Genomic DNA, 20513 nt, shown 5'->3' on the forward strand with positions numbered 1-20513 from the left:
ACACACACACACACACACACACACACACACACACACACACACACACACACACGGGCGCGGGTGGGGAAATTGAGGCTGGGGAGGAAGCGCTGCGTTTTAGGATAGATACACACACACCCCACACGCATAAACACACGCGCGCGGGTGGGGAAACTGAGGCTGGGGAAAGGACTGCTCTCCAGGATGGGTGGGGGCCGGAATTGTGGCACAGCTTCGGAAGAAAGAGGGTTTTAAAGAACCACGCCCCCACCGCGTGCTCCCGGGCTGACGGTGCTGGGGAGGGCGGGGTGGGGGGGGCGGTAGAAGCAGGGCCTCGGGATTCCACAGTCCCGGGCAGCTCTGTACCAAGGCCGGTCACCTTCCTGGGCTTCAGTTTCCACCACCGGGCAGATGGCCCAGAGCCGCCTTCTTCGCCCCACTCAGCTTCTGAGAAGCGGAGAGACAGTGGCTCCTGGACTGCGACACCCTCAGCGCCCGGTAATTGGTGAGGACGTTGATGAGGGTTTTGCAAGGAGTCGCACGCCCCACTCTCTTCTTTCTAGGACTCACTTTTTTTTGTCCCAGTCTCTGTCCCTTTTCTTTTGCTGCTGAGCCTGCCTGCATTGGGGAAGACACTCTAATAAACCATCCAGCCTGCCTGGGGACACTGAGCCCCCACCTCCCACCGATGATTATTTTCTTGGAGACGGATTTTAACTGTGATTAAAATCTCAGTTTTAATGTGTATTTAAAAATCCACCCAGGAGCTTATCAAAATGAAAGCTTTATCCTCCCTACCCCTAAATTCATTTTCAGTTCTATTGGCATGAAATGGAAAATCTGTATTTTGAGCAAATACCCCAAGGTTATCTGCTAGGTTTACATTGTTTTAAAGTTTGTTTATTTGTGCTGGGGAGGGGCAGAGAGAGAGAGGTTCTTCGCTGTCAGTGCAGAGCCCCATGCAGGACTCCATCTCACCAACCCTGAGATCATGACCTGAGTTGAAATCAAGAGTCAGTCCCTCGGGGCGCCTGGGTGGCTCAGTTGTTTAAGTGTCTGACTCTTGACTTGGACTCGGGTCTTGTCTCAACGGTTGGTAAAATGGGGCACCCCAGCGGCGCTCTGCGCTGACAGCATGGAGCGTGCTTGGGATTGGGATTCTCTCTCTCTCCCTCTGCCCCTCCCCCCCCAGCTCTAAATAAATAAATAAGCATTAAAAAAAGAAAAAAGAATGTGATGCTAAGTGGCTGAGCCACCCAGCTACCCCTGCTGGGTTCACCTTTTGAGAAATGGTGGTGGAGTTTTAAATGCCTCTTTCAGGAAGGAGGGGAGCCCCAAGCCCAAACCCACCCACCCAAGTTCTGGGAATTTGGAAGAGGGGAGAACAGCTTAGTTGTGGACAGGAAAGGAAAACAGGCTGGGGCACAGGGTGCATGCATAAGAGAATTGAGGAAGCGTTGGGGGCGGGGGGCGGGCAGTTGGAGTTAGGTTGCTGGGGCTAGTGACCTGATCTAGAAACTCTGACAGAGGAGTTTCAAGGGGACTGGCAGTGGGGTCAGAAAGGGATCCCCATTTCCTCTTTATACTTGCCCTTACTTGGGCAGGTGGAAAAGGAACTGGGAAATGGAGCAGAGCATCTGCATACCTTCAGGTCACAATAGCCTGTAAGTGCTTGGCACTGTTCTGGGGGCTTCATGTATTTAATCTCTGCCAGTACCCTAGGAAGGAGTAGTAGTGTCATTCCCACTTTATACGCATGGGGCAGCTGGGACTCAGAGGTATTAAGTGACTTGCCAAGGTCACACAGCTAGCAAATGATGAACTGGGGCTTGAACCCAGGTTGTCAGGCTCCACTTAACCCCCATGCTGTATTGTACTGTGTATACATTGTATTCACTCTCCTAATCTGGACTAAATGCCTAAAAGAGAGATCTGTGCACAGGGAGATTGAGCGTATGTGCACAAGTGTGGTGGGGGGTCACCTAAATGACAGTCATTTAAATGAGTGAAAATGAAGTGTCTCAAACCTACTCCCCCCACCCCATCCATGTTCTCTCTCAACACTACTCTCTCCTTACCTTTCTTTGCTTACATCTCTTTCTCATTCTCCCTCTCCTGGGAGACTGAGAACATGGCTGGGGTGGTTGCCTGTTCACTGGTAGCCAGGGCAGGCCTAGGAATTGGACCTTCCATTTGCCTCATTCTTATTACTGGCAGGCAAAGCCCCCTGCCTTCCACCAAGGCAAATGATGGGGCCGGGTTTTTCCTTCTGGGGATTCCTGGGTGAGGGCTGGCAAGTAAACTAACCACTCAACCGATATTTAATCAAGGCTGAGGTCTGCAGGGGACAGGGGACTAGGGGAATGTGTCTGAGTAAGACATCCAAGACAGATAGTGGACACCTTGGGAACAGTCATGCCATGCCCTGGCACAACCTTCACCCTCCCCTGACTGTCATTAGACACCTCCACACCGCCCAGACGAGTGTTAGGACAGATAAGTAATAACAATCATTAACATGTATCAGGCCCTCTTCTTGATACTTTATATACATTCACTTTCTTAAGCATTACAACAATCCTATGAGATAGGTATTATTGTTATCCCATTTTACAGGTGAGGAAGCTGAGACACAAAAAGGTCAAACCGCATATTCAAAGTCCCCAGACTAGGAAGATGGAGAGCAGCGAGTGGCTCTACCCAAGGCGTTGGGAGTCCCGTGTGCTCTGTCTCTCTCAAATACACTGCCTCTCAAATACACTGACAGTCCCCATGAAGGAGAAAACGCCCATGTCCAGAGTCATTTCCCCCACACCTGAGTGCACAGGCTCCAGAGGGAGGGAGAGGGAGCGGCAGATGATGGAAGCTGAGGAGCAGGGCTCCTTGATGTGCTCTACCCATACCCCGAGCTCTCTGCCAGGACAGAGCCCCCTAACCCTGCCTCCCCACTCCAGGAGCCCCACCACTGCCTGAGCCAGGAACTGGATTCCTCTGTCTCTCCTTCTCCCATATCAAATCAGCCAGCAGGTCTGGTTGATTCGACCAAGAAATAATCTGTTACATGCAACCCTTAGGGCTACCACCACAGTGGCATGCTGGTGGCCTCTCCTGGCACTTCCTGTGTCCAAGGTGCTCTGTCACTTTGTAGACTCCATCTTTGAAATCCTCAGAACACTCTCTGCTCACGAGTGAAGATACTGAGGCACAGAGAGGTGAAGTAAGTTGCCCACAGCCCCACAGCAGAGTCTGGTAGAGGCAGACTCAGGCAGCTGGATTGCAGAACTCACACTCCTTGTACTTCCCCACCTCGTACTGCCTCCCATTGCTACTCTCAGCCTGTCTTTCCTGTGCAATGCCGCAGGACTCCTTGGTTCACTCCAGGGCGACACTTGCTGTGAGTGCCAGAAATACTGTCCTAAACTGGAAATCTGCAACTGAGTAAACCCAGGGCTGCAGGGCTAAGCGGAATTTTCTTTATCTCCTTAACACACCAGTCTGGTCAGGCCTCCCTGCCCAGCACAATGCCTGACGTAAGGCTCAGTGGTGGTGGGGCGCTTGGGTGGCTCAGTCGGTGAAGTATCCAACTCTTGATTTTGGTCAGGTCATGATCTCACGGTTCATGGGATCGAGCCCCATTCATTCATGGGATCGAGCTCCGGCTCTGCGCTGACAGTGCGAAGCCTACTTGGGATTCTTTCTCTCTGTTTCTTCCCTTCTCATAGCCTCTCTCTCTCTCTGTCTCTCTCAATAAATAAATAAATAAACTTAAAATAAAGATTAGAGGTGGGAATGAAATGAATCAGAGCTGCGGGAGACCAGCAGGGGGCTACTGCCCCTACACCCCTCCAGGTGGTCCAACTTCCAAGGCAATTTGTTCCATCCCCCTCCCCTGTCCCTGCTTCATTGTCACCAACTCTTTTCTGCCGTCCTGGGGTTGCAAACTTTGCTGGCAGGCTCTGCTAGGTCATTTGAGGTCTGTTGGTGGGATGGACAGTGGGAAGTTAGAGAAAGATTTAACCAACAGGCCTTGGGTGGGACTGCAGACAAGGGGAGACCAGAGGACGGAAGGACTGGGCCAGGGTACCCAGGCCTGCTGCAGCCTCCCTCGGCATCCCTGGGATTCTACCTTGGCTCTGGCTGATCCACAAGGGAGAGGAGTGAGAGCCCAAGTCCCTCATGGGGGCTCTATCTCCTGACTCTGGAAGATTAAAGTCCTTCCATACTTGCCCAGGCACCTGCCCCTGAGGGCGGTTCCAGTTCAGCTCCCCCATCCCTTCCCTGCCCATTCCTGGGGGTGGGGGACAGAGGCCAGGAGCCGGAATGCTAACGGGCACAGAGCCAAACCTTCCCGGGACTAGCAGGTCACAGCCAGTAGATCATGGGTCACTTTGACAGGGGTGGAGTGGGGGGTAAAAGAGCAATGGACTCCTGCCTTCTCCAGGTGGGGGAGATAGGCGAGCGGGAGGGAAGGCTGGATAGGGCCGGGGACCGTGGGGAGGCAAGAGCAGGGACCCCACACTTTGCTGGCTGGTGCTCAAACTAGTCAAGTGTGACAGGGGCAAGGAAACAATCACAGAACAGGCCCGTGATGGTGACTGTGGTGGCCGGAGGGTAAGGAGAGGCTGGGAGAACAGGAGGGAAGGCAGGGACAGGTCTAGAGCTGCGAGGGAGGGAACAGACCTGCCCAGCAGGCAAATGTGCTGTTCTATGAATGTGCATAAATTAGTAGCCGCTTTCACCCTGCCGGCTTCTGCTGCTCAAAGGCCGTGTGTGTGTGTGTGTGTGTGTGTGTGTGTGTGTGTGTGTGTATGTGTGTGTTCTGAATACCCAGAAGACACTGCCTCTGACCTTGAGTGATCAGTGTTCAGAAGCGACAGCTCCATTCCAGCTGTAGCCACCGTCCCTCAGCCTCTCCTCCCGCACTGCCGCAGCTCTGTAGGAACTCCCAGTCCACCCCTGCCTTTGCCGCAGCCCACAGCACTTGGAGCCTTTCCCTGAGGCTGACCACCCGCACTGCCTCCTCCGCCTTACCCCTTCCCAACATTGGAGCACTCCACAGCCCTGATCTTCCAACCCATGCTAGGCCATGGCCCTCGTTCAGGACTCAGAGGCTGCACCCACTTGGCCCTCATGTTTTCGATGTGTAGGGGCTGCAGGAGCCTGAGGGAGGGCTCCTAGGAGGGCCCTGGCCCCTGCTGGTGAGATGCCCCGTTCTCTCTGGATCTAGAGCACTGGCTGAGGATGGGCAGCGACATGGATAATCAGGCACAGAGGCCAGGGAGAGAAGCCCCTTCCTAGCATCAGAGCAGACCCCGATCCTGCCCCCGAATCCCAGTCAGGAGTGGCTGGTGCCCGAGAAGAAGCTGAAAAGTCCAAAGACCATCTGGCACAAGAACTACTGCCATTTCTTCCTCCAGAGGGGATATAGTAACAGCCTGGAGGAGGTCTCGAAGATGAGGTCCAGAGAGGGAAACAGAAGTGAGGGGAAGTTTGCGGCTGTGAGTGAGAGAGAGAGAGAGAGAGAGACACAGGTCACTCCCTCTGGTCCTGGTATCAGTCTTTGCCTGCAGGATGGAGAGGCAGCCTCAGCTGCTCAGACCTCCCACCCCAGGCCTGGGCCTCAGGAAGTCCTTCCTGCTTTTGGCTTTGGTGCCTCTTACCTGAGAGGCTTTACCTCCAGAGAAATGGAGAGTCAGTGTACTCTACTTAAACACGACGCAGGGGCAGGTATAGAGCCCCCCTCGGCATTTCTCTTCTCATTCCACAGAGGCCTTAGGCCTGAATCCTGACTTAGTCTTCCCTGACGCCTTTGCTTCTCCCTCAGTCCCTGCTCCTCAGGCCTTAGCTGAAGGCAGGTGCTTTCCGGGGCCCTGGGAACCAGCTGCCCCCACGGCCTGCAGGGCCACACACCAGTCACTCACCACAGCCCAAATTAAATCATCTCCCAGCTATTACTAGTGATCCCCCCTTCAAGAGAATGTGAGCTCCCAAAGGGCAGGAACTGGCTCTACTTTGTTCAGGGCACTGCCCCTTTGTAGTCAGGGCCTTGTACACAGAAGGTCCTCAGAAGAGGTTTCTTGAGTTCTGTAGGTAAACGAATCTCCCCGTCTCCTGCGTGGGTCCTTTTCACCTCCCTTGTGGCTTCCCCCACATCGGTCTTCTTCCTGGTACCTTTCCATCCAGCTCTTGACCACTCTCCATTCCTCGCCCTGCCCTGCGGTGGGCCATCTCTAGTCCATCCCCTCCCTCTTTCAGGAAGCACCCTCAGATGTGGCCACTCTTGAGGCCACTATTCTCGGGTTCTGTGTCCTGGACCAAGTGCGGGCAACAGCCCTATTTCTAATCCCTTTACTTCACCCAGTGCCCTTGCAGCTGGTCTAGAGCGGGACCCACATGTATTGACTAAGCCTCTGTGGTGACCTTCTCAGTCAACCAAGCCAATCCCCAACATCCAATCAAAAGGACAAGCTGTATACAACTCTGTGCCAGGCTTTGTCCTGTAAGAAGAGTCAGCACCCTCCCCTCCTGCCCTCAGCCTTAGTGTTCCCTCACTCCCCACAGCTCTGGGAGTAAGTCCATGTGGAGGTGAAGTTCAGGCTTGCACTCCCTCCTTTCCTCTCTCCTTCCCTCCCTCCCTGCCTCCTCACACAGTAGCAACCCCATGCGGTAAGGGATAGAGGATTAGAGTAAGTACCTGTGACTGGGGGCTCAGATCAGACGATGGAGGTCATCAGAGCACGCTAGGAGAGGCTAGCAGGCCTGGGCCCCAGGCTGCCCTCTGGAGCAGTACTGTGGGTGCAAACACACTCCCCGTCTCCCCACCCCTCTGCCTCTGATGCTAATTTAGCACTTGAGCTCAGACACCTGCTGCTTGGGCTGAACATCTTCTCACTCAGCATCCTGCCCACTATGTGGACGTCTAGGCTGCCGGTGGGCAGGCAGAGGAAGTGGGGTCTCCGCAAGAAGTCAGACCCTGATTAGTTTCACTCTCACGCTAAGAGGCAAAGACATCCTGGAGCACCTGGGTGACTCAGTCCGTTAAGCGTCTGACTTCGGCTCAGGTCATGATCTCACGGGTTCGGGTTCGTGGGTTCAAGCCACGTCGGGCTCTGTGCTGACAGCTCAGAGCCTGGAACCTGTTTCAGACTCTGTGTCTCCTCTCTCTTACCCTCCCCTGCTCACGCTGTCTCTCTCTCTCTCTCTCTCTCCTCTCTCTCTCTCTCTCAGAAATTAATTAATTAATTAATTTAAAAAAAAGAAGCAAAGACATCCCCTTCCAAGGGCAGAAGGCAGCCCCAGCCCCAAGGAGGAGTACAAGCAGAGGCGGGGTTTGCTAAGTGGACCCCTGGTGTGCCCACAACTCAGAATGCCTTCCTTCAGCCTGAACAGCTGGGATGCTCTTGATGGGGCCAGATCAGCGAGCCCCATTCGGTGGGCCACCTGCTCCTCCTCTGTGGATGGGTCCTTTCCACTCAGGCCCATCAGCCTGGCCTCAGAAGAAAGACAAAGCTACAGGAGGTGGGAATGGAGTGTGGTGGTGATCTTATTCAGGGTTCTCGGCCTTGAACCCCCCAAAAGCTGGGGGGTGGGCAAGGAGCCATGTGATGTCTGGGGAGAATCTTGTGGAACTCACCACCTACATTTAAGCACAGAAGATTTTTACCTCAATCTTGTAAAGCAGGATCTCAGGGCACAAGGTTGGAGGAGACTGCCCCCTAGAGCTGAGATCAAAGAATTCTTAATGGACAGCCAGCCATTCTTATATTTATTGTACAAATCTTTACTGAGTCCCTCCCCATGCACCTGGTGTTAGATTAAGTACTGGGAATACAGAAGTAATCAAGGCAGGCAATAGTATGCCAATCACGGGTTGCCCTATACTAAGGGATTTCATGGGATGAGGAACTTTTAGTGGTAAAACCAGGACAGTCCTGGGCAAACCAAGAGGAGTTGGCCCCTAACAAATAAAGCCCCTGCCCTCCTGGAGGTTATATTCCTGTGGGATAGGAGAAGTACGGGTTAAAGGGAAAACAAGCACAATTTCACATCAGTTTCACATGGTGATAGATGCCATGAAAGATATAGAATCAGGTGGCAGATTGTACTTGGGACATTGTCTCTGAGGAAGTAGAGCCTGAGCTGATGAATGATAATGAGGCATCAATCTTACGGGCACTCAGAGAACAGATATCCAGGCACGAAGTCCAAAAACCCCAGGGCAGAAACAAGCTTGGCACATCTGAGAAACAAAAAGAAGGCCTGTGTGCCAGAATCAGAATGAACAGTCAGATTAGTGGGGGCTGGCAAGGCCTTGACCAGTTTACCCCAAGAGAGGTGGGAAGCTCACAGAGCGATTAAGCAGGGGAGTACCGCCTTCCAATTGTTAGTTTTAAAAGATCATGCCAGCTGCTGGCTGAAGAACAGACTGGAGGGAAAGGCTGAGCAAAGGAAGACCAGTTAGGATGCCGTTGTAAGTGGGCAGGTGGTGATGATGGTGGCTAGACTAGGGTGGTGACAGGGAGAAGGAGAAGGACAGGGCAGACCCAACTATACTTGGTAATGAATTGGATGTGGGGGTGAAGGAAAAAGAAGACTCAGAAATGATGCTGGGGGTTGGGGCTGGAGCCATAGTAAACAAGGACATGCCCCAGAGGGCAGGAGAGGTCCTTCTGTCTGGGGAGTAAGGACGTCCCTGGCACGTCCAATAAACTCAGTCAACTGGAATACCGCTCAGTTGTGTTATCCTTGACGTAGGATCGTCGGGGGAGATATAGGTCTGGAATGTGTCTGCTTTGGGGGAGTGAGGAAGAAATGTCTTAGGAGGCAAGATGCCTGCAGGAGGGATTTAGAGTCTGTCTTAATATTGGTGGGACCCAATTTAAAAGCGACTCTTGAGAGACTGATAGTTCAGACAGGTTGTCCATGTGGGATATGTTTACATGACCTGAAATGGGATGAGTGTACTAGCGTAACAAGGTGAGCGGTAAACAACAACCTGCAAAACTCAGCAGGATAGCACAGCAAAGGTGTGTTTTTCACTCCCGTTGCATGAGGACAGAATGAGTGGTTTTGTTTCATTCAGTCATTCATTCATGTATTCATTCAACATTCAGGGGCCCCAGGCTCATTCCATCATGTGGCGCTGCCATCTTTAACACGTGGCCTCTCAAACCATCACAGAATGGAAATGGGGAATTGAGGGTGCATGGAAGATTTTTAAGGGTCCCACCTGGAAATGGCACACATCGCTTCCACTTTTATTCCATTATTCGGAACTCAATCCCATGGCATCAATTTAACTGCAAGGACACTGGGAAGTGTTCCAAGTTCAAATTTGGTGGGTAATGTTCCAGAAGAAGGGCCCTTAATGGCGAGCATTAGTGAGCAAGCAGAGTGGCTATCTGTCTTGGGGGAGCGGGCAGCGCTGTCTGTCTCAGGTTGGGATGGCCGTGTGCTCTCTGAAAGTACCTTGGATAAGAAGCTGATGTGGGAAGACACGTAGGTGCCGGGCACACTCGTGTGCTTTGCAGAACAGAACAGAATCCTTCCGTTCCTTCCCATTCTTGTGGCCTTTATACAGATAAGATCTTTATCCCACACCTGACCACTGAAATAGCTTCATGAATGCTTTCTCTGCCACCATTTTCTTTTCCCATCAAATCCATCTGTGGATATCACAGCCTAAATAATCTTCCTAAGGCACGGCTTATGTCATTCTACACCTGTTCAATGATGACAATAACAACAATTTTAAGAGCAGTGACAATAACTTGTTGAACTACCATGTTAAGTACTTTAACTGAAGTGTCTCAACATATTTCAATTGTTATAACAAGCCTATAAAGTATCATCAGTATTCCCATTATACAGACAGAGCACCAGAGGTCCTGAGAGGTCCCTGGGCTGTCTAACAAGGTAGGCACTAGCCACGTGTGGCTATTTAAATTAAAATGAAAAAACAATGAAAAATTCAGCTCCTCGGTCACTCCAGTCACATATCAAATACTCAATAGCCACATATATGTAGTAGCAGACATTTTGGAGAGTGTAGACATAGAGCCTGTTCTTGGCAAAAAGTTCTGTTGAGTTATGGGAACCTGCCTAGGGTCACACAGTAAGCAGTTACTCCATCTGAAAGTAAGATCATCCAGCGGTGCCACATTGCCTCTACTGTCGAGAAGTTTCAGCCTGCTCTTAACCTTTTTGTATGACTTGAGCCAGCTACAGTTAGATCATTATTTCTCCTTAACTTCTTGTACAATCTCATACTGCAGCATGACACATTTGCTCACTACTCTCCAATACTCCCACTATGTCTACTCATAATATTTTTGCTCTCCTCCTTTCTGTCTGCCCAGCTAATTAATTCCTATATGACCTTTCGGGTTCAAACAACTTTGATATCTGTTGAATCAGTTCTTTCTTTTTAATTTAATTTAATTAATTTATTTTGAGAGAGAGAGAGAGAGCTCAGGAGAGGAGGGGGGTGGAGAGAGAATCCCAAGCAGGGTCCACACTGCCAGGTGGAGCCCTACAGAGGGCTCCAACCCACAAACCATGAGATCATGACCTGAGCTGAAATCGAGAGTCAGATGCTTAACTGACTGAGCCGCTTAGGAACCCCAAATCAGTTCCTTCTTTTCCGTTCTCACTGTCTCTCAACTTTCAGACTCCCCTCATCTCTTGCCCTGTCAGCCATACTGCTGCTGTTAATCATACTTGCTGACATTTATTGAGTACCTACTAAGTGCTAGGCACTCTTCTAAGCACCGACCCCTCATCACAACACTCAAAGTAGGTATCACTGCTGTCCCCATTTTACAGATGAGGTCATTAAGGCACAGGGTGGGTGAAGGACTTGTCTGAATGAGCTCTTGCCCCTAGTCTTTTCACAGGCAGTTCATCCTCATGCTATTACCCTGGCTACTTTTCTAGAACACAGAACTCTTACCTCCCTCCCCTGAGGAGGAGGACAGCTTTCTGAACAGAGCACAAAGGCCCTTTATGTTTGGAACCCTTCTAACTTTATCAAAACCCACCACTCCACGCACCGACCACAAACCATAGCTTCCTGAATCTGAATCTTTCATGTTATTTCTTCCCTCTGGGCTGCAAACATTCTGTTCCCTCTGCCTGGAGTGTTATCCCAGTAAGCCAGCTTGGAAGCCACCCATGGCAGTACACCCTGGACCATGGGGCTCGCTCCCTCCTCTCACTCCTTCACTGGCTCCTCAAGAAGGTGCTGAGCTTATCACATGAAAATTACTTCTCATTTAAAAATATGCTTCCACGATTCGAATTTAATAAGCCATGGATGGAAGGTCTATTTTTTTTTAAGACGCTCCCCAGACTATTGTGAAGTGAGGCAAATGTGGCTTACATGGTTTATATCACTTCTTGGGCAATTAATCATGCCCTGCCTGGACTCCTTGTGATGATTATCATTATTTTTTTAAAGTTGTTGCTGTTGTTTGTTTTTTTGTTTGTTTTGAAGAGAGAGAGGCTGAACATGTGTGTGGGGAGGGAGAGGCAGAGGGAGAGAGAGAGAGAAGGAGAATCCCAAGCAGGCTCCACACTCAGCAAGAAGCCCCACGTGGGGCTTGACCTGATGACCTAACCATGACCTGAGCCAAAATCAAGAGTCTGATGCTTAACCAACTGAGCCAGCCAGGTGCCCCTCATCTTTACCATTATTTTATGCTTACCTTACTCACTGTATTCATCTAGATTCAACAATGTTCACTAAGGGACTACTATGTGCCAGGCACTCTCAGAGATGTTCATGGGAAGGAAAGTGGAAGGTCCCTGCTCACAGAGTTTACCTTCTGGAAGGGTGTACTGGGCAGAATGATGACATGGCCATGTCCCAACCTCCAGAATTTGTGAATATGTTACTTCACATGGCAAAAGAGATTTTGCTGGTGTACTTAAATTAAGGATCCTGAGGGGCGCCTGGGTGGCTCAGTTAGGCGTCCGACTTCGGCTCAGGTCATGATCTCACAGTTTGTGGGTTTGAGCCCCTCACTGGGCTCCGTGCTGACAGCTCAGAGCCTGGAGCCCGTTTCAGATTCTGTGTCTCCCTCGCTCTCTGCCCCTCCCCCATTCGTGCTCTGTCTCTCTTTGTCTCAAAAATGAATAAACTATAAAAAATAAAAATAAATAAATAAATAAATAAATAAAGGATCCTGAGATAAAAAAAAAATAGCTTGGATTAGCCAGGTTCTTAATCACAAGTGTCCTTACAGGGGAAGAGGAAGGCAGCAGAGTCAGCAAGAGAGAAGACTTGACAACAGAAGCAGAGATCAGGGTAATGTGATTGTTAGCTTTGAAGACTAAGAAAGAGGACACTGAGTCAAGGAATGTGGGTGGTTCTAGAAACTGGAAAAGGCAAGGAAACAGAGTCTCCCCTCAAGCCTCGGGAAGCAGGGCAGCCCTGCCATCTCCTTGATTTTAGCCCAGGGAGATCCACTTTTGGAATCCTGACCTACAGAACTATGGGATAATAAATGTTTGTTGCTGGAATCCATTAGATTCTGGGTGATTTGGTGGAGCAGCAAAAGGAAACTAATAGAGGTACAAGCTGCTTCTGTATCTTGCAGGTATGTGATGGACCTCCGCAGCTAGATCATATGTACTTGAGGGCTCTGTGTTCTGTTTGATGTTCCCTCCCAGCTCCCTGTAGGAAGTGGGGGCCACAGCGGAAGCTCAATATACTCCTGCTATAGATTCTGAGAGTGGAGGTGACGATGGGTAGGAATTTGCGGTGGGGGCATGAGGCTCGCGGAGATGAAAGGAAGGGGAAGCTGTCAGTGTGAGCGAGGTGTTTGAGGTCACAAGGTGATGGTCCCAGCGGAGGCGCGTTCTCAAACTCCAGGATGAAGTATCTTCTGAGGTTCGAGTAAAAAGCCTGGGGGAGGGAATCTGGCGCAGGGGCAAGGGTGGAAGGAATCCTATTCACTGTGTACGTTCCTATTTCCCAATTTTTATATCTTAATTTTTAACCAGAAATTTACATTAAATTTTAAACGAGACTTCTATTCAGAGATAAGCCTGTGAAAGTCGTCACCGCAGCCGGCTTGTGTACATGTATTTCCGGGCCCCGCCCAGGCCCAAATATCGAGTCCGAGGACGAGCCCCGGAACGCGCCTATTTACCATGCACCCCCAAACCACCCCGAGGCCCCACGCCCTCACTCCGCGGAGCTCGGGCCGCGAGGTGNCAGAGGAGGAGTATGTGGAAAGGAGGGCTGGGGGGTCCTGGGGAAGCCCCTCTCCCTCCAGCCAGTGCGGACCCCAGCCCCAGCAGAGCCCTCAGCGGAGACCTGGGGGACCGTGCTAGGGATCTGATAGAAACTGGACATTTTCTTCCCGGCACATCGGCGTGGCTCCTCTGGCAAGGTCTGCTGAACGCCGTGCTGGCTGCCTTTTCTGTGCTTTAAAGAGCAGACGGGGGGGGGGGCAAGCGCTAGAGCGAGAACGTCAGGGTGCTGGTGGAGGCAGGGTCCTCACCAATACGCTGTTTTCGCTGTGCAACTTTGGGCACGCGACGAACCTCTCTGTGTCCTAGAATTGGTGTGAAGACAAAACATGTTCTTTCTACTTGCCAGCATTGCTTTCTGATACTTTCTGTGTGTCAGGCACTGTGTTGAGCAACCTGTTTCTATCATCTTTACGTTAATCCTATGTAGGCGTTATCATTGTGCCCATTTTGCAGATAAGGCTTAAACTGAAACTTAGAGTAAATAAATAGCTTGCCCAGGGTTACATAGCTACATGAACTAGTATGTGTGGGGAAAGAACTTTGGGAAAGAACACATAGAAGGGTATTACTTTTACATATGGTGACCTTACTCCATTACTAAAATCCTCTGTCCCAAAGAGCCCTAAACGCACTAACTGAAAGTAACTGTATTTACTTATTGCCACCAAGCTTACTGAGTGCCATCCCTGGTAGAGAAGGAAGGGGAGGTGGGATTTCTGCCTTAAAAGAGAAGCATACCCACAGCCTAAGTCATGCCAAACAGAGCCTTTCGGGGGCATCAAGGCAGGGGAAAGGGCACCCTGGCTGGGATGCTCTCATGCCACCTAGGTGCCCACCCCCCACCTGTGGGTTTCTCCCCTCCCTGGAAGCAGCTAGCCCATCACTGCTCGGTTATCTACAGACCCCTGGCTCCCTCTCTGTGCCCTAGCCCCCCAGCTACCGTGTTCCCGAAGGTTCTCTTCCTGCAGTTTGGTGTTTGTTCCTGTTGGCCCTGCTGCTTTCTGCTTTCCCCTCGGGAAGGTGGTGTCTTCAGCCGAGGCCCTGTGGCTGCGCTGAGAAGCTGAGATGAAGGGTCTGCTTGTGGCTGAGAAGGAAGGGCCGTCCAGGGGACCAGAGCTAGCTAGTGTGTCAGACTCCGGTCCCCCGGGGATCTGAGCCCCGCCTAGCTACAAGACCTTGGGCACATTGATGCCTCCTGGGCCTCAGTTTCCTCATCTGTAAGGTGTGGGAGAAGATATGGCTGACAGGTGATCTTGGAGGCTCCCTTCCAGGTCGGAAATGCTAGTTTAGCACTCTCTCTCTCTGCAGTGTTCATTTCGCAGCTGCCTCTTGGAAGGCTGTGGAAAAGGCCCTGTGGCCTGGACTCCAGGGAGTGTGGGGTTTCCCTCTGACCCAAACTCTGCCCTCTCTCCCTCTGGGAAGGCTTCCCTTGGCCTCTGAGGCAGCCCAGCTGTGGAGGGGCCTGCATGGAGAGGCACTAGTGCAGCCGGCCGCTGGAGCAGTCTGGCCTTCCAGACAAGCTGGATGTGCAGCAGAAGAGCCAGGCTGCCTGGTGGGGGTGCAGTGGTGGGCAGAGGGGCCCCCCCCAGGGCAGAGTCCCCGGGCCTCTCCAGCCTGACGGGGTTCTGAGGGAATCTGTAGCCAGTCAGCCTCCTTCCTCTTTTGGGGGTGAAGCATCAGCAGATGTACTGACCTGTGAGCACCCCATTTCTGACTTGGCATTTTCCAGCGCAGAATATGCTGAGTCACCAGAGGGCAGCCCCAGTGCGCTCCTTCCTTCTCCCCTGCATGGGTGGAGACCGGTCTCTCCTACCCTGAGGGGCGTCTGGGAAGAAGTGGCTTGGAGGAAAGGCGGTAAAGGGGTAAAGGCGGTTGCAGGGGACATGGTTTCCTGGGGGAAACACAGACCCTAATCCCTGGACACAGAGTCTAGTAGACCAAGGAAAGATAGGAATAGAAAAGTCGCTCCAGCAGTCTAAATGGCCCTGGTTCTTCCCACACGAGCTGGGAGGGAGGGCAGCACTGGGGCTCAGGGGCTCGCTTTCCCCCAGGGCAGGGGTAGAAGGCAGGGGTACGAGAACAGAGTGCAGCCCCGGCCTGGGTTCCCACCTGTCTGAGCTTCTCTGTGGGCTCCCCTGGCCTCCTCCTGGCTCCTCCCCTCCAACCCAGCCACTGGTGATACTCTCACTGGCCACCTCTGCGCCTTCCTTGCCCTTGTCCTGTTAGCTGGGAGCCCCAAGTCGAGCAGGGGCTCCACTCATTGAAGCAGGTGGGGTGTGGTGAGGGGTGAGGTCTGGAGTGGGTCTGCAGGCCCCAGGAACTGTCCACTCTGCCCTGAGTTGTACAGAGCAGGCTTCCTGGAATCCAGAGTATCCTGGGGAAGATGGCAGACCTCGGGGACAATTGCCTCCTGCCTGAGGCGTGGGAGGGGACTAGTGCAGGCTCCTGACCACCTCGGGTAGGCCCTGTTCCAAGGGCAGTGGTGGGTGTCCTCATGGGTGGGAATGGGCCTGCTTCCAGAAGTGCCTTGTGTTTATCTGGAGGCAAGGCCTGTGCGCAGGGGAAGTGAGAAGTGGGAAAGGTTGTGCCTGCTTATTAATTACTAAAGAACTAGTACATGGAACACCTGAAATGGCCATCTTCCTTTTCCTACCCCCTTTTGGTACATGGATCGGGGGCGGCAGGGAGTTCTGGGGGTCCTGCTGCAGCATGGCCAGTGGCCTAAGAGATGGCATTTCCACAGGGCCCTATTTCAGCATTTCCTAACTCAGAAATTGCTGAGTCACAGAGGAATTACTCTGACCTCCTTATTTTTCTCCTGAGCTGGCTCCAGAGTGCTTGAGTGGTAAAGGAACTTAGAGCTCCTCTACTCGGGCCCCTCTGCGGAGGACTGAGAAAGAGGGTAAGCAGAACGGTCCCATGCAGATGCCCATTAGACTATTCCTTGGATGTGCTCAGTGACAGTATGCCTTCTTCCTAGGGCCCTTTAAGAACCCAAAGGGCATCCCCAGATGAACACTTAGGATGCCTGTGAGAGGTCTGGGAGATGCTTCTGGAAGGGTGGCTGGCACGTGCTCCAGATGGTATAAGATGTAAGCTGAAGCCGCGAGCCACCTCTGGCCTGCTCCTGCTTGCTGTCTAGGGGAGGATCTCACAGCTGGAGGCGTCCACGTTCTAAGCCCCTGCAGCAGGTTGGGGTGGGTAGGAACAGAGTTGGGAGAGTGTGGGTCAGACAGGGTGGCAGGGGAGGCAGGGGGTGAGGCTGGCAGGGCTGAGCCCTCTCTAGGGTGGAGGCCTGGGGTTAAGGAGTTTCCAGGCTGGTGGGACCTTTGGGCTCCCCCATTTCTAGATGTGGAAATACAAGGCTCTGAGAAGTCACGAGCAGCACAGTAGTGCCAGGCCCCAGGCTTCCTGGCTTCCAGTCTCGTGGTTTGCCGTCCCTTGCCAAGCTGCCTGAATGTGACAGCTTCTGCGCACTGATAACCAGAGCATAGTTCTGTGACAATGCTCCCTCCTGCCAGCCTCTTTTTCCCTCCTAACTTAAAAAAAAAAAAATACACACACGCAGACACACACACACATATATATCTGTGTGTATACATATATATATATATGTATATATATACACAGATATATATATGAAAAATCTTGGGCATGTAAAAAAAGGATAGATGATTTAATGAACTCCCTTCTACTTAGCACCCAGTCTAAGAAAATATCACAGTTGATGTACTCTCCTGCCCACAGTCTCCTGTCAACTTCTCTTCCTTCTCTCCCTTGCCCGAGATAACTGCTTTCCCCAGCCAGAGGCCAGCCCTTCCTGTGCACATAGGCTATTCTGCATGCAGTGCGTGCGGCTGCCTCTCGGAAAGGTCTCCTGACTCCGAGGATCCAGCAGCCTGTGTAGCCCGCACCCAGGTGGAGAGCTTAGCTGGGTCTGCCTCGCTCCTCATTCCTTCCTTGCTGGGACCCCGTGGCCCTGCTCCAGACCCTTGCCAACGGAATTGATATTTGTTCCACTCTTGGGGCTGCACCGGCAGGCACGGCCTGGCACCGAGGGCCCTCATTGTATTGGCTGAGTGGCAGCTGGCAACGTAGTTTGCCCCGAGGGCAGGCCCAGGAAAGGCTGCCCTCTCAGCAAACTGGAGGGAGTGACATGGACTCTGGCCAAGAGCAAGAAGGCCACTTGGGTGCTGAGTGGCCTTGGGGGTCTCACTGCTGGGCCTCCTCACTCTGTAAGACCTAACCATGGAGTTGCAAAAAGGCCACTCTGGCCAAGAGGTCAGCCACAGGCCTTGAGGTGTCCGCGTTCTGGCCTCTGAGGGCCAGGTGGAGCAGGAGCATCTGGGTGAGAGGGCTGCTTCCCCTCTGTGGCCCTCAGGGCAGGGAGTCACAGGTTCTCAGAAAACAGGCTGGACTGCATTGATCCCCACACCTGCTGATGTCAGGCCCTCTTCACACCCTTGAAAAGTAGGGAAACCCCAAGGAAATGTTGTTTACGTGGGTTCCGTGGGTTCTGTCTATCCAGATGCACCGTACTAGATATTAAGACCGAGAACATTTTCAAGCATTTTGAAGTAATATTAGCAATTACATTGAGTCACCATAAATAACATTTTGGTACAAGAAATATTCTTGTTTTTCAAAACATAAAAATTAGGGAGAAGAATGGCATGGTTTTTTTGCACATCACTTTAACATCTGGCTTAACAGAAGGCACCTAGATTCTAGGGGCACCTGGGTGGCTCAGTCGGTTGAGCATCTGACTTTGGCTTAGGTCATGATCTCACCGTTTGTGGGTTCGAGCCCTGCATCCGGCTCTGTGCTGACAGCCAGCTCAGAGCCTGGAGCCTGTCTCAGATTCTGTGTCTCCTTCTCTCTCTGACCCTCCCCTGCTCACACTGTCTCTCTCTCTCTCTCTCTCAGAAATAAATAAAACATTAAAAAAAAGAAAAGAAAATCCGTAAATGCAACCTTTCTACAAAAAGAAAAAGAAGGCACCTAGAGATTCTCTTATGTACTTTTGCATTCAAGTCCTGCCAATGCCAGGGGCCTTGGAGCGAGCTTCCAGAGCATTCTACTCCGCAGTCAGGAGGTGGTGAAAGGCCAACTTCATCCTAATATCATTATGCAAACAGCTCTGGCCTCTGAGGTTCCAGGGTCCCTGGGCTGGAGGCCTGTTCGAAGAAAGGGGAAGGGTGGCCCGATCCCTGGGCTGACATGTCTGTCCTCCTCCCCCCCTCCCCCACCGCAGGTGTGCTGGCACTGTGGGTGCTGGTGACGCACGTGATGTACATGCAGGATTACTGGAGGACCTGGCTCAAAGGGCTGCGTGGCTTCTTCTTCATGGGCGTCCTCTTCTCAGCAGTCTCCATCGCCACCTTCTGCACCTTCCTTGTGCTGGCGGTCACCCGACACCAGAGTGAGGGCTGGTCAGGGAGGGAAGGGCGTGGGAGGGCGATGGCGGGGGCGGGGGGTGGTTAGGAGCAGACCCGGGATTCTGGACCTGGTTACAAAGCTTGTGTCCAAGGGGGTTGGGCAGATCACTTAACCTCCCGATGCCTGGGACTTCTCAGCGTCAGGGAGGGGAATGAGTACCCTCCCCTAGGGTTGGAAGGGTTCAGTGAAACGCGTGGGAAGTGTCGAGCGGGTACGCGCGACAGGTCAGCAGTGAGGAGTGTTCTTAGCCGAACGGGTTAGTCGTCCTGCCCAGCTCTGGGATGGGAGCGCCCCCTGGTGGCTGCGATCTGCAAGTAGGCAAAGGCCCTTCCTGGCCCTAAGGAGTCAAAGGCTAAGCAGGTTGGAAGCGGCCCAGGGTAAATGTAGGAAGGCACAGTACATGATACAGACCTATGTTTGGCCAATCCTGACCTTCCCTCATCCCCACTGCCTCCTGCCTGCATACCCTGAATGCTTTAAAACAGCTATCACACCCCATCTCTCCTGGAGTGTGTGGGGACGGGGTGGCCCTGGGCTGTGGCATGGTGGCTGGGGCCAGGGCAAGGTCCTCTCAAGTCACGGTTGGGTTCCTGTCCCCTGCAGGCCTCACAGACCCCAACAGCTACTATCTCTCCTGCATCTGGAGCTTCATCTCTTTCAAGTGGGCCTTCCTGCTCAGCCTTTATGCCCACCGCTACCGGGCTGACTTCGCCGACATCAGCATCCTCAGCGATTTCTGACCCGAGGGGTGAGGTTTCTGGACCCCAGGGGTCCTCAGGACCTGGACTCAGCCTCAGAGACACCAGGCAGGCCTGCCACACCCCCTGGAAACCCTAGATCTGTGGCAGAAGATACATAGCAAGAGGACTGCGGTCTTTCAGGAAGCTGTCCCATCCCCGCTGTGGGGAGATCTGGGTGCGGTGGAAAGGGGTCCTTCCTGCCAAGTTGCTCCTCCTCGGCCTGGCTGGAGGGCAGCTTTTGGCCTTTTCAAATGGATCTATTTTCTTAGCCCTCAGTGAGGAATCTTCCTAAGGAGGGCCAGGGCAGTGAGTCAAGGGGTAGGGCAGTGAGCCTTGACCTATGCCTGGGGGCACTCTCCCTCTGGCCAGGCTGGGAAGCTGAGAGGTCAGGCCAGGTAGGGGATCTCTGGCAGAGGCTTCTCACCCCCCAGCCTGTTGTCCTTGAGAATCAGGTGGCTTCACTCTTCAATCCCAGAGATGGCAATACTTGGCTCTCTTTTCCCGAGGCCTGGGGACCTGAGAGTTTAGTGTCCCTCATCTCCCCAGAGCTGGTCTCCCATGAGTGTGCTAGAGCCACTCATCCTCATCCTCGCCATGCCCAAGCCCTCTCTTTTACACATACCACCGCCCTCCCCAAGCAGGACTCCCTGAACGGGGCCAGACTAAGTGTCTGTGGAAGGTGCCCTGCCCGCAGAAGGGCTGTGGGGAAGGGGGCAGCGTGGTGCAGGCTGGAAGGAACCCCTCAACTCTTTGCCCATGCACCTCCAGCCCTGCATTTCCATCACTTTTCACACGCGTTCTCCCTGGCCACGAGGCACCCCACCGATCCTGCCCCTGCCCACTGCCCTTCACCTAGAGCTTTTGTCTTTTTTAATCTCCTTTCTGAAGGACCACATCTGCTTTTCTGCCTATACACTGGCACAAGGGCTCATCTAACCAGGAGGGAAGGAGCTACTGTTACATAGGTCTTTTTATGTTAGGTTGCCATTTTGCACGGTCTATCCTTTCCCCACCTGACGTGTCCTGCCCTTCAGCTCTTTGCCTTATCTGTGTCACTGTCACTTTAGCAGAAATACAGCAGCCATTTGTATCAGA

General features: G+C 52.5%; 1 protein-coding gene across 1 annotated transcript; it reads left to right on the forward strand.

The window, feature by feature from the left end:
* Window positions 1-4567: 4567 nt before the first annotated feature.
* On the forward strand, window positions 4568-20513 carry SLC48A1 (solute carrier family 48 member 1). Its single transcript, XM_077753665.1, has 5 exons — window positions 4568-4590; window positions 5315-5457; window positions 13260-13376; window positions 18494-18661; window positions 19282-20513. The coding sequence occupies exons 1-5, from the start codon at window positions 4568-4570 to the stop codon at window positions 19416-19418; spliced, it is 588 nt and encodes a 195-aa protein (XP_077609791.1). The 3' UTR covers window positions 19419-20513.

This window comes from Crocuta crocuta, unplaced genomic scaffold (genome assembly GCF_008692635.1).
Source record: "Crocuta crocuta isolate KB4526 unplaced genomic scaffold, BGI_CrCroc_1.0 scaffold30, whole genome shotgun sequence".
Lineage (NCBI taxonomy): Eukaryota > Metazoa > Chordata > Mammalia > Carnivora > Hyaenidae > Crocuta > Crocuta crocuta.

Bases quoted from the DNA above. Each gene is read 5' to 3' on its own strand.
- SLC48A1 (XM_077753665.1), top strand. From the start codon at position 4,568: ATGGTGACTGTGGTGGCCGGAGG. The intron at 5,458-13,259 runs GTGAGGGGAAGT...CTCTCCCTCCAG, and splicing joins GTCCAGAGAGGGAAACAGAA to CCAGTGCGGACCCCAGCCCC. The intron at 13,377-18,493 runs GTCTGCTGAACG...CCCCCACCGCAG, and splicing joins GGCGTGGCTCCTCTGGCAAG to GTGTGCTGGCACTGTGGGTG.